The sequence below is a fragment of the Balaenoptera ricei genome, chromosome 15, assembly GCF_028023285.1.
Source record: "Balaenoptera ricei isolate mBalRic1 chromosome 15, mBalRic1.hap2, whole genome shotgun sequence".
NCBI classification, from domain to species: domain Eukaryota; kingdom Metazoa; phylum Chordata; class Mammalia; order Artiodactyla; family Balaenopteridae; genus Balaenoptera; species Balaenoptera ricei.
The window spans coordinates 71,483,208-71,496,682 of NC_082653.1; the positions used below are offsets into that span (position 1 = coordinate 71,483,208).

The window sequence follows — 13,475 nt, forward strand, 5'->3', positions numbered from 1 at the left end:
CGGCACAGCAGTTCTCAATGCTGACTGCACGTTGGAATCACATTGGAGAGCTTTTCAAAATTCTGATGCCAAAGTCTCACCCCAGACCAATTGATCAGAACCGCTGGGAGTGGGACCCAGGTGATCTCAGGTGATCCTGATGAGCAGCCGAGGGAGAGCCACTGTCCTCAAAAATCCGAACGCTCATAAAAAGCTCCCTGCGTGGTTATAATATACATCCGAAGGTGGTCGATTCACTCATTCAGTAAGTGCTTAATGAGCGTCTATTATATTATGTGCCAGGCACTAAGCTGGGTATGAGGGGCAGAGCAGAAAATAAGAAATCAAAATCTCTGCCCTCATGAGGTTGACATTGCAGCAGAGGGAACCAACAGCAATAAATAACCAATACATAAAAATAATCGCAAATCATAATTAAAGCCACAAGGCCCATAAATTAGGATGTGACATGAAGAATAATAGAGGAATCTTCTTAGGGAGGCCAGGGAAAGCTTAATGAGTAACACTGGAGCTGAAGCCTGAAGGGACCGAGGAAAGAGCATTCCAGGTGGCGGGAACTGCCAGTGCAAAGGCCCTGTGGCAGGTAAGGGCTCGGAATAAGAAAGTGGCCAGTGCGGCTGGGCATCCGAGGTAAGGACGGGGTAAGGTGTGACGGGGAATGGGGCTAAGAGCAGGAGCTCGATCAGGCAGGGCCGTGGAAAACTTGAGTTTAGACTCCTGACTGTGAAATTCTCTGCAGTCCTCACAAGTGGCTCAGCGAGGAGTAAGCGGCTCAGAAGATGAAGCGATGTGAGGAAACACAGCTCAGAAGGGTCTCGGCTGGGATGCATGGCCAGGTCTCCTGACATGGCAAAGCAGAGGCCACAGGCCTCTCTGAAAGTGGTTGTCACCTCTTCTGGCCGTGATCCCTTTTGCTGCCCAACTGCCGCTAATGCACTTGGTGCCAGCCCAGCATTGTTCTCCCTCCCACCCCACCCACCCGCCTCACAGGCACCATCACCATGGGAACCGAGCCAGCCAATCAGAACACTCCCTTTTCAAGGGGAGCCTTATAAATTGAGCCTCCTCTGCCCAGACACACCACATCCAACACTGAGAGGCGTCCAGGAACCCCTCCCCCTGGAGAAGCCAAGTCAGCCGCCCCCTGCTTCCCTCCAGGGTAGACAAGGGGAGTCTCCTGCCTGGAATGCTCACGGCCAAGGTCCAGGCCTACAGCCACCCAGCTTAGAGCCCCCTTCCCCCGCAAGGCCATGCAATGACACCGGAGCCACCCAGGGGCCCCTGAGAGATTCTGGTGGTGACCTGGGGAATACCTGGAGCCGCGAGAGCAACGTGCCGCCGAGCCTGCAGCACTCCAGCCTGGAGAGATGCAGTGACATCAGTCGGTTGAGCAGCGGGTACGCGGGGGATGAGGAGAGCAGCGAGGTCAGCTTGCTGGGAGGCAGCAGTCGAATCGTGCGGTTGAACAGAAGCCTCCGCACCCAGGCAGGCGGCGCCCAGACCAGCCAGGTTTGCGCCACCTACTCTCCCAACCAGCTGAAGAGCCGGCTGGCCAGCCAAGCTGACAGCACCGTGCAGACTGCAAGGGAAAAGTGAGACCAGCCTGCCGGGCGGCAGCGTGGCCAGCAGGGCCAGCAGCTTGAGTGACATCAGTCTCATCAGCCTGGGCAGCAGCGCCCTGAACTAGCAGGTGAGCAGCGGGCTGGCCAGTTCCACGGGCGCCCTTCCCTCCAGCCAGGCCAGCAGCTTCCAGAGCATCAGGGTGGATGGCGATGTGCAAAGCGGGCGCAGAGCAATACCAGTCTTCCGGGGGACAAAGCTGGGGGCCATGTGAATGCTAGGGACCAGGTCGCCAAGGGTGAGCAGCCTGCCCAGGTGTGCATGCCTTTATGAGAAGATTCGCCACTAGGACCTCGAAAAATGCAGACATGAGGACAGAGCAAACCCAGACTTCACCCAGAGTGGTTATTGCCAACAAAAGTAAGAAAGACCTTTAAAAAGTACACACTTGGTCAAAATCATCGATGGATAGCCCTATCTGTAGCAACAACCATCAGCAGAAGAGTCATACGTAGCCAACTACACCAAGAATCAGCAATCGATGATGAGACCATCCGCACTGAAAACCATTCTTGGGAAGAATACGATCAAGATCCATCAGTGCTGGGTCCACCTGTGTTAAGACCACCAGTGGCAATAACATCAGTCCTGTGAACCCCAGTGACAAGCCGTCCCTGACAGCATCCATCAATGGCAAAACCATCTCTGTTGAGAACCATTGCTGGTGGGATCACCTGTGCATAAACTCATCAGTGGGGACAACTGTTTTCAAGGCAAGTGTCAACTGTATTAAGAACCATCTGAAGTTAGAAGCTTCCACGATGAAACCATCCTAAGTGGAGAACACCATCTACAACCGACACCAACCATGATGAGCTCAGAAGACACAACCACCAACCACAGATGGGACTGTCCATGTCGAGAGCCAGCTGAAGCGAGCGCTATCCAGGGGGCTCTGTCCCAAGCACGCTCTGTGACACACGCTGCCCACAGGAGCCAGGAGCATCTAGAGAGGACAACTGTGACGACTGCATCAGTGGAGCCCCATCCCTGAGGACCATCATCCAGGGAAGCTTTACACTTTCATTTTGAACCCTGTTTCCAGACAGCTTCAGCCCAGGATCTTCCCAGGAGCAAATGCTCCCTGACGTCCATCTGTGTCTCTGTTGGATCTCAGAGGAGGCAGAGAGACAAGAGGAGAGGCCAGGAACCATCCTTTGTTGAGATGGTTGGGACAGCGCTTCCCATGGTGACAGTGACCAACCCAGCCGAGAATGGCTGCAATCGGTGCCACCGACCCCTAGGTAGGTCGGAGGGCTGAGGTCTCTGCCCCGCCCCTTCTCAGGACAATAAAGCACTCCCCTGGGCTGATCACATAGACTTGGGGGCGGGGGGGAATGGGGGGAATGAGTGTGTCCTCGGAGGGACAGAGGCCAGAACAGTCATGAAGACATCCACTGGGTACCAGAAGGAAAGCTGAGGGGGCACCAAAGACAATAAAAGGTGTCTGGAGAGGCTGTGTGTGTGTGCGTGTGTGTGAGTCTGTGCGCCTTCCTAGCACGGCTACCATGACAGTGGGCCACAATCATACTGAAGAACCGTGGAAGGAGTAGGGCTTAGCTACCAACTCTGCTGCTTCTAAGCAAAATCCTCACACTTTCTGAGCCTCAGCTTGCTCATATGGAAAATGAGACCAGTCACCCCTATCTCATACATGGATAGGATGGTTACATGTGGATTACACGAAAACGTATTTTAAGTACCTGGCTAGTAATAGACACTGTTTGGTCCCTTCCCTTTCCTTGCCCATCTGTAAAATGGGCACAGTGGTTTCTGCCTTGTTTCACTCACAGGCACAAATTAGCCTGCTTAATAGAGCATCTGCTTAGGAGTCAAGATGGTTCAGCAGATGGGTTTGAGGAGGGGTGAGTTTTTCTGGGTTTGAGGGTGCCACATGTCTGGACGGGTGGGTTCCTTCCCCTCAACCATGAGCACCCCTTTGGAGGACGGTCTCCCCGACCTTCCTGGCTCTTCACAAACTGACCTAAATATGTTTTCCCTACCTCAACTCCGGCTACTTCCTCCTAACGCTCTAGGTACTGTCACAAACCTGAGTTCAAGCCTCTGGGCCTTTGCACACGCTCTTCCCTCTGCCTGCCATAATTTGCGTGCAGTATAATTTCCATACAATATAATTCACCCTTTTTTAGTGTACAGTTGTATGCTTTTTGACAAACACACACATGCAGTCATGGTGATCCACTATCACCCCCAGAATACCAACTAGTTCCATCATCCCCCCCCAAAATCCCTTCATGCCCCTTTATATCCGTCCCTCCTCCCACCCCCACAATCACTGACCAGTTTTCTGTCCCTACAATTTTCCAGAATGTCACGTACATGGAATCACAGTTTGAGCTGGCTGCTTTCACTTAGCTAATGCATTTGTGACCCACCAACATCGTTTATGTTCGTCCTGAGTAGGGTCCATGGTTTATCAGTCCTCTGGTTAAGAGGCATTCTGCTTGTTTCCGTTTGGGGAGGTGATGAATCGGCTAATAAGTGTTTATGTACAGGATTTTGTGCGAACATAAGTTTATCATTTCACTTGGGTGAATACCTAGGAGAAGATGGTTGGGTGGCATGTAAGCGTGCTTCACTTTGTAGGAAACTGCCAACTCATTTTCTAAAGGAAGCTTTGCTTTACCGGAACTTTGTATTTGCTAGAGCTTTGGTTTTTCATTTTAATGATCTAGCTCCCTGTTCATGATCTTAACAATATGAGGAAGTTTGTTTCAGCCTCCCATTATTAACTCCATCTTACATATGGGGAAACTGAGGCACAGAAAGGCTAACACTGTGTGAGTTAGTTGGCAGGGCTGGGATTTGAACACAGGCAGTGTGGCTCCAGAGTCCATGATCTTAACCATTGGCCTCTCTACCCTTCCCTCTGTGCTTTGGACTCATCGGGCCCCCAGCAAACCCAGGCCACAGGCCACACCAAACACAGGGCCCTCAGCCAGCTGTTTCTTGTCTCAGGCCCCTAAATATAATGCCTCCCACTGGATGTGTCTGTCTCCCTGAGGGGAGGTGCCACTCCCACCCCATCTGATTTTTTTTTTTTTTTTTTTGGCCGTGCCACATGGCTTGTGGGATCTTAGTTCCCTGACCGGGGATCGAACCCGGGCCCACGACAGTGAAAGCATCGAGTCTTAACCACTGGACTGCCAGGGAATTCCCGGTCCCACCCCATCTGTATCCTCGAGGCCCCATCCCTGTCAGCGGCACCAATGATCGCCGAATGAATGAATGAATGAATGAGCAGGCAAGTGAGTGAAGGATGCGTGGTTGAATCAGAGGAAGAGAGCTGGGTCCTCCAAGGCCCGTTCTCCAGCGACTACAGCCCACTGTCCAAAAACAAATGTAGCTCAGGATCCAAAAGTTAACTACCGCTTACTGTGCACGCCCCAGCCCCCAGGACAGCTCCATCCTTCTCTCACTGTCTACCCGGCAGATGTGTGTTGGCCCAGCTCCCTCCCACCCCAGCACTGGGCACGCAGCAAGCGCTTGAAGTAAGGATCATTTTTCAAGTGGGCACAGTGATTTTTTTCTTTCCTGTCCACTAGCTCGGCGTTTGGGGTGCAACAGAGTTGGAATGATGGGTTGGCTGCAGGCGCTGGCTCCTGAATTATTAACTGGGCTGGGGAGAGAGTTGCTTACAAATGCTGTCTGTCCAGCAGACCGCAGCAGCCCTCAGACTTCAAACAGGCCTGGAGAGGGCAGGCAGGACAGGTTGGTGGACCCCACATGCTGACCGAATCCAGGGCCTCTCTTCCCCAATGCTCCCTTGGCCTCCGTCCCCCAGCCCTGCCTGGAAGGAGGTCATCTTTCACGCTATGATGTGCCTGGTCTGTTGGATTCAAGCTCCTGACCTCTCCTCCTCTGCCCACTCCAAAACCAGTGGGTAAAATGGATGGAGTCTGGTGAGTATGGTTCTTTCTGAGCCAGGAGCTTGCTGGGTAAGCCGGATTCTCAGTCCACGGCTCCTAATGGGCAGGGAGGGGGAGTAGGGCGTCCAAGGTCAGGTCCCCTAGAAGCAGAGCTGGGGGTTCTTGTTCCAAGGAGAAGGGAAGAGGAAAGCAGGTTGGGGAAGGGAAGGGGCTGGAGAGCGGCCTCAGGCTGATCTCACGGTGAGGGGGAGGGAGTGGGAGGGGGGCAAGGGGGGTGTTCTACAGTGTCAATTGCAACTCAGAGCTGGTCCCACCTTCGATCAAAGGGGGAGGGCCCTTCATGCCTCCATGCCTGGGTGAGGGGAACATAACCTCCCTGGTGGAATAGCTCCCATCCAACTAAGGGCAATTCTCCAGAGAAGGGACAGCTGTGAGTCACTAGTGGCAATGCCAGGCAGGTAGTCAGGTTGGTATGGTGGCTCCACACAGTGGTCAGGAGCTCAGCTCCTTCCAGATCTCCATTCCCACCATCCTTAGGATGAGACGCTCGTGCTCATGGTCCAAGATGGCTGCCCAAGCTCCATCCAACACATCTCCATCCAACACATCTCCATCCAACATCAAGGAGAGCAGGGGAGGAAGGAGGGAAGAAAAGCTTGGCCCTTCTTGTTTAAAAAAGGCTTCCTAAAAGTCCCATACGACAGGGTTATACCTAGCAATATGAGAGGTGAGGAAATTTGGTCTTTATTCTACAAAGCAATGTGTAGAAATGAAATTGGCATTCTGTTACTGGTAGGGGAGGAAGGAATGGATATTGAGGTACAAACTGCCCCCGATCAATTCTCCGCTTTTTACCTTCTAATAACATCACCCTTTCACTTAAGACCTTTGGGGTATCTGGCGAAAATGGCCCCAATACCTAGCAACCCCTCCCACTAAGAGGAGGAGTCTATTTCTCCATCACCTGGATCTGGGTTGATCTTGTGATCTTCTCTGACAGACAGATAGTGATGCTCTGCAGGTCCAAGTCTAGGTCTTCAGGGCCCTTGCAGTTTCTGCTCACACACTCTTCACTCTCTACAGCTATCACAGGATCAAGCTGGGCCAGGCTGTTACATGATGAAAGAATCCCCAGGCCCCCCAGCCATCCCTGTCAAGGCCGTCATAAACCAACCAGCCCCACGTGACCCACCAGTGACCACAGACACATGAACAAGCCCAGCCCAGATCAGCTGAGCCTGACCCAGACCAGAACCACCACCCACTGAGCCAAGCCAAACTGCTGACCGACAGGCTCCTGAGCTAAAGTGGGTTTTTAAAGCCGTTCTCTTTGGGGCTAGTTTGTTACACAGATAAAGCTAACTGCTACTGCTCTGCTATTGGCCCCTTGCTCTCAGGATAAAGAATAGAATTCTCCCCGTGACCTCCACGGGCCTGGCCTCTGCTGACCATTCTGGCCTCATCTGTTCCTCCCTGTGGTGCCTTCACTTCCTCAGACCCCCTCGCCCCGAGCCTCGGTACCAGCAAGTCTGGGACCCAGAATGTTCTCTGCGCCCCTCACTTGGTTACTGCCCACTCTTCCTTCAGAGTCAGCTCACGTGTCCCTCCCCTGGCAGAGGCTTCCCTGGCCCCTGATACACGCTCTTAGGCCACCGTGCCCCTCCTGGTCACAGCACTTCATTCAAGTTGTAACTTGACCCTTCCCTGTGTGATTCTTTGATTTAAATCTGCCTTTAGCTCCACAAGGACAGGGACTGGCTCTAATTTGCTCTTTGCTGGGTCTCCAGAGCCCAGAACAACCTTTGCACAGTCGGGGCATCTTTGTGTCCCCAGCACCTAGAGCCAAGCCTTGCACACAGTGGGTGCTCAATGCATACTTTTGAATGAATAAATTGAATCTGAGCATTGCAAGGCCAGCCAGTGGAAACTCGTCAAACCTCGACTGTAATGTTAGTTTTTAAAACAAGAAAGGTCAAAAGTGAGAGCCATGGAGGTTGAAAGTGTCTCTCTCTCTCTCACACACACACACACATACACACACACACACACACATGCACGAACGCACACACGCACACACCAAGTCTGGCAAGGTCAAAAAAGTGACTGTTGACAGACTTACCTCTTGGGCTCATATGAGTCCCTAGGACCACCTGCTCTCCTCAATGGATTGTCAGTTGTGGTTTACGAAAACTTGCCTGGAATCCCTTTCTTTCTAAAGAAAATCCTTCACTTCCGTATCACATCAGCTGTATGAGCACAGAGTGGCCTCATTCTAATCCTAGAATTCACAGCAACTTAGAGGACAGACAGGGTTCAGCACCCCTGGGCACAAGTCTCGGCTCTGCCACACACCAGCTCTGTGCCTCAGAACATGCAATTTAACCTCTCTAATCCTCAGTGTTCTCACCTGTAAAATGGGATGGAAATAGTACCTCCAGGGTAATCTGTGTCAAGCACATCTGTCTCAATGCACACGGTCGGCCATCAATAAATGGTGGCTATTTCTGCAGCAGACCCTGGGGCTGGCCTGACTCTCTTCCCAGGCAGCTCCCAGCTCAGGGTGTGTCCCGCTAGTTGCTAGTTTGCCTGTCTTTCTGCCCACCTCCCACCCTCCACCCCACCTCCAGCCCCAGCCCTTAGTTCAGGGCCTGGCACAGAGCAGATGGTGATAAATGTCTGTTGAATGATGAAATAAGAACTTGAAGAGGAAAGACGGAATTCAACTCATTCACGCATTCAGTATTCACTAGGTGCTGAGCCCTGGGCTAGGTGTCAGAGAACCAAACCAGAATGAGACCATTTCTGCCTTCAGGTTGCTCCTGGGCCAGAAGTCAGAAAGCATCAGCACGCAGATTTCACTTAAAGATCCAAATGGCCGTCTGCCTGAGATCTGGCCACGTTCCCACCTGGCAACAAGCAGCTGGAGCGGAGGTCCTTCTACTCCAAACTTATTTTTTGCATGGCCTGTAAGCCGTTGAGTTTGCAGCCCCGGGCTAGAGGGAGAGGCAGATGGGTAGACAGTGCAGCAGAGGAGATGATGGAGCCAGAGGCGGCGTGAGGCCCTCACTCAGTCTGGGAAGACAGGGAGGCAGGGAAGGGAGGGACGGGCCATTTCTACTCAGACCACGCAGTGCCAACGGGTAGGTCAGTCGCCTTCTCTGGCCTTAGTTTACTCCAGAGTTACATGACGGGGCTCTGCTAGATCAATGGCTTTTATATATATCTGTAAAAGCACTTGAAACCATTCTCCCAACCCCACCCCAAACGAAAGGAGACACGTGCGCAGATAGAGGCTGAGCTTGCACATGAAGGCTGGGCAGTGGGCAAGACCCGAGCCATCTGTCCCCCACCTGGAGCCCCAGGCCACAGGGGTCTGGGAAGAACAGTGGAAAAGATGGTTCTGGCACTGGGGATTCTGAAACCACGTCTCATCAGTCCTCTGAGGCTCAAACCAGGGGTCACAAACCCACGAGTGCCAGGCCCAGGCCCAAGACAAGAGTGAGGGACCGCATGAGTCCCCGTTACTTGTCAAAGCATCTTAGGCTGGACTCTTCCAACCCAGATAGATAAATTTGGCTTTATGTATCAAGTAATTATTTTTTATTTCCATCAAGAAATATGTGCTCTTCCATTTGTCTTGAAATACATGGCCCTCTAGGTCTACCTTTGACTTTTTTTTCTGTTTTTGATTAAGATGTAATATCAAAAAATGGCTCACTTTCTTCCTTGGTTGGTTGAAGAAAAATGTGGTGCAAGGATCATGACAGACAGACAGACGCTGCCATCAGCCTCGGGACAGGAAGGTAACGGGATAGTCGGGACTGGGGTGAACTGGGACCCGCAGAGCCCTGTCTCGGGAGAAGTTACCTCTTAGCACCAGCCAATGGCTGCTTCGCAGGAAGGTGGTGCCAGTATTTTCGAGTCTGCTATTTCCAGAAAATTGGAAACTGGACTTTTTGTGAGAAATCTCCTTATTTTTAAATATTATTTCTTTTTTTTGTTGTTGTTCTGGCAAAACATGTCCATAGATCCAGATTTATCCTAGGAGTCACCAGTTTCTGACCTCCACTCTAATAAGTCTGGTTTATGAAGCCGGTTCTCCTTGGAGATTGGCTGGCTTCCTGCCCTGAACTTGGCAGTGCCCAGTTTGAGCTGACAAGTTGGCAAGAGAGGTGAGTGGAGGTCCTTCTTGGGAACCCCCCACAAACTCCCTCCTATCCACGCCCCCCCCCCCCCGCCGAGAACAGATGTAAGGGATGAACAGAAACAAAAAGGCAGCTTGAGATTGGACAGACTTTAGAAACATAAAGAATGACTTTTTTCCTCAAAGGATGACAGGCAATCAGCTTGACCAGGGTGAGAAGGGTTTAAACCAATGCCCTGAGGGTTAACTCTAGAAAACAAGAACGACCAAGTGCTCCAGCCAGCAGTCCCAGGATCTTTTTTATAACAAATCCAGTCCCGTTTCCAGCACCTTGCTTAAACCTTCAATGGCCTCCCCCTTGCCCTCAGGGTAAAGACCAAATGCAAATGCCTTAACTTGACCTTGATGCCTTCCAGGATCCAGCCTTTTCTCCAACCTCTCCCACACAAGCCCATGACCCCATGTAGTCCCCACAAAAGTACCTTTCCTTCTCTTCTGGGGATTTTTACAAATTTTCTCTCAATCTGGAACACCCTCCTTCCCTTCTTTTCCTCCCCAACTCTCTCCAGAGGACCCAATTCAGGTGTCCCCTGCACCTTCCCTGATCTCACCCCAGGCTGAATTTAGGTGTCCGTTCCCTATACTCTCACGACCTTCTGCTTTGCTCCATCTTTGTCCAAGTCCTTCTGGGTTGTAATTGTCCACTTCCTTGGCAGTTTTCTCCTCTGTGGGGGCAATATCTCCAGCACTTAGCACAGAGCAGCCACTCAAATGTGTGCTAAAGGAAGAAAGGAGGGAGGTCTGTAAATGGAATAAACCCCTTCCTACAAAGGCTTTGGGGTACAGATCTCCCTGGAAACAGAGGCCTCAGTGGGTGCTCAAAGTCCCTTCCATCACGTGGATTTCAAAGCATCAGAGTCAGTTCAAAGATGGCAGGACTTCTACTCAGAGAGGGACAGAATTTATCAATGGTCACACAGCAACATGCAGGCAAAACTCCAATGAAAACTCAAATCAGGACTCTGCTGTGTTCTTGGCTCTTATTTACTTTCTCAAATGCCCCTTCCCCCCCCCCCCGAGGGGTCAGGAAAACATCGAGGTGACGGGGCTGGTAGCAGTGGTGGGGAGGACAGAAAATACAGAAGGTATTTTCTCTTCTAGGTCTTCGTAGGCACTGGCTCCATGAATTATTCATCAGGAAATCTGCTTGAGGTAGTGTCTTAGCCTTAATTTTCAATTCCCCTAATGCTGGCCAATTCTCTGCTGAAAAACCTCTCAATTATTAATGTTTCTAAAACAATATTTGTTTTCTCTGCATCTAGCAACAAGCCAAGGCCTCATAGCTAGTGATCCTGCCCTGAAATTCCCAGAGAGAGGCTGGACTTGCTGATGAGGCATTTCAAGGGGGCCAGGGGGGTGTTTGGTTGCAGCAACAGCCAGATGGAGAACATTAAGCCCACGTAGAGAACAGGTACTAAACAGTTTCCTGTTATCAGGAACTCCCAGGACAAAAGAAACTACAATAAAAGCAAAAACAATTACTATGTATTGGTCGCTTATGTGCCAAGAGGGAGGTTAAACACTTTACTTTTACTTATTTAAGTCTTACAAAAACTCCACGGGGTAATATTTCTCATCCCCATCTTACAGATGAAGAAACTGAGGCTCAGAGAGGCCCGTGGTTCCACAGCTCACAGCTCAGGAGAACGGGATTAGGACTCAAGTCTATATGACTCCATGGCCAGTACATTCTCTATCTTGACACAATGGTGTCAACTGGGATTTTAGTCGCATACAAGCAAGAAGTTTCTGGAAGCAAATTATGTTACTTTCAAAGAGCGTTTGCAACAAGGCACTGACGAAAGGGAGATATGGATGAGATGATATTTGGGAGGTGTGACAGTGGAACTGGGGAGATCTCTGGAGTCCCCGTAGGGACTGCTCTCCTTTACTGTAATACAGCCTAGACCGCCCAGGTTTCGTTGGTGGCAGGTGGGAGGAGGGGTAGGAGACAAACTCTAAAAGCAGTGACAAAAGATGTGTGTGTGTGCCACCTTTAACACTCAGACTCAATCACGGACAAAGGGCATGGTGGTGGTGCTGGAGCCTGGCTGAAGAGAGGACTTAGGCTGCAGAGCCAGGCCAGCCTGGGATGGCGTCCCCAGCTGAACTACCCCTATCCTCTCTGCCTCTCATTTGCCACATCTGTGAAATAGGGTAACGCCAGTCCCTCCCCCATGGGGTTGTGTGCCCATGACGAGCCTGACACACAGTGAGAGACCAACAAATGCCAGCCCCCCTTTCCCATTCCCTCTGCTGAACGAGAGGCTAACATTTTCAAAAAGACTTGCTAAGGAAAAGGGGAAGGACAGTAAGGAAACAGAGAAAATATTTCTTTTTCAAGCCTCTTCAGTTGCAAGGGGAAAAAATCCACTCAAAAGGGATTGAGGCAAAAGGAGGAAGTGAGGGAGAAAAGGAACAGCTTACTGAGGACGGGGCGGTCTCTCACAGGACGCAGGACCCTGGACCGGGTCTAGCGGAGCCTCACGGGCCAGAAGCACTGCTTCTCTCAATGTCCGCTTCTTCTCCAGAACTCCAACATCTCCTCTTCCTGTCCCTTCCTGCATTTCTTTCCCTCTCCTCTCTCTGCAAACTGGCTGTCTTGGCTTTTCTGTGGATAAAGATGAACACTGCACGGCTCCCTGGTTTTCAAGTCCTTTTTCAAGGTCTCAGCAGCCTGACTGGCACCGCTTACGTCTCAATTCCAAATTCTGATTGGCCCTGCATACTGTCAGGTATACATCCTGCGCCAATCAGATGTGGCCAGCAGGGAGGGTGTGGCTTAGTAGAAACACTGAGTCTGGGGCCTCTGTCATTAGGGAACTTAAAACCAAACTAAGAATCCACTACACCCCCACCAGAATGTCTGAAATTAATGCCTTACAGTACCAAATGGTGACAAGACTCTGCAGCAATGGGAGCTCTCATACACTGCTAGTGGAGTGTAAAATGGCACATCCATTTGGGGAGATTTTTTGATAGTATCTGCCAAAGCTAAATATATCCCTACCCTTTGACCTGGCAATTCCACTCCTGGGTATACATCCAAGAGAAATGATTGCTACCTCCACCAAAAGGAATGTACAAAATGACCATAGCTCCAACTGGAAAATGTTCATAACTCCAAACTGGAAAAAAAAAATCTCCACCAACAGTAAAATGGACAAATTGTGGCACATTCATATGATGGAATATTGTACAGCAGTGAAAAAAGAATGAATATTGCCACACATAACAACATCGATGAATCTCATAGAAATAACATTTGGCAAAAGAAGCCATACACAAAAGAGTATATACGATAGGATTCTGTTTACAAAAAAGTTTATCCATGGTGACAGAGACCATAGTATGAGTTATCTTTGGGGAGTATCAACTGCAAGAGGGCACAAGGGAACCTCCTGGGGTGTTATAAATATTCTATATCTTTTTCTTGGTGGTGGTTATATTAAAAAAATATCATCAGGCTAAACGTTTAAGATTTGTGCCCTTTACTATACATAACTCCTCAATAAAAAAACAAAACTTGTGGGACTTCCCTGGTGGCACAGTGGTTAAGAATCCACCTGCCAATGCAGGGAACACGGGTTCGAGCCCTGGTCTGGGAAGATACCACATGCTGTGGAGCAACTAAGCCTGTGCGCCGCAACTACTGAGCCTGAGCTCTAGAGCCCACGAGCCACAACTACTGAAGCCTGCGCACCTAGAGCCCTTGCTCCGCAACAAGAGAAGCCACCGCAATGAGAAGCCAGCGCACCACA

The 13,475-nt window shown here is 50.6% G+C and overlaps 1 protein-coding gene across 1 annotated transcript; it reads left to right on the forward strand.

Annotated features, from left to right (window-relative positions):
- Positions 1 to 931: 931 nt before the first annotated feature.
- On the forward strand, positions 932 to 1,596 carry C15H16orf82 (chromosome 15 C16orf82 homolog). The gene is given in 4 exon segments (XM_059898706.1): positions 932 to 976; positions 978 to 1,035; positions 1,038 to 1,106; positions 1,109 to 1,596. Coding segments are annotated over 4 exon segments (660 nt in total).
- The last annotated feature ends 11,879 nt before the right edge of the window (positions 1,597 to 13,475 follow it).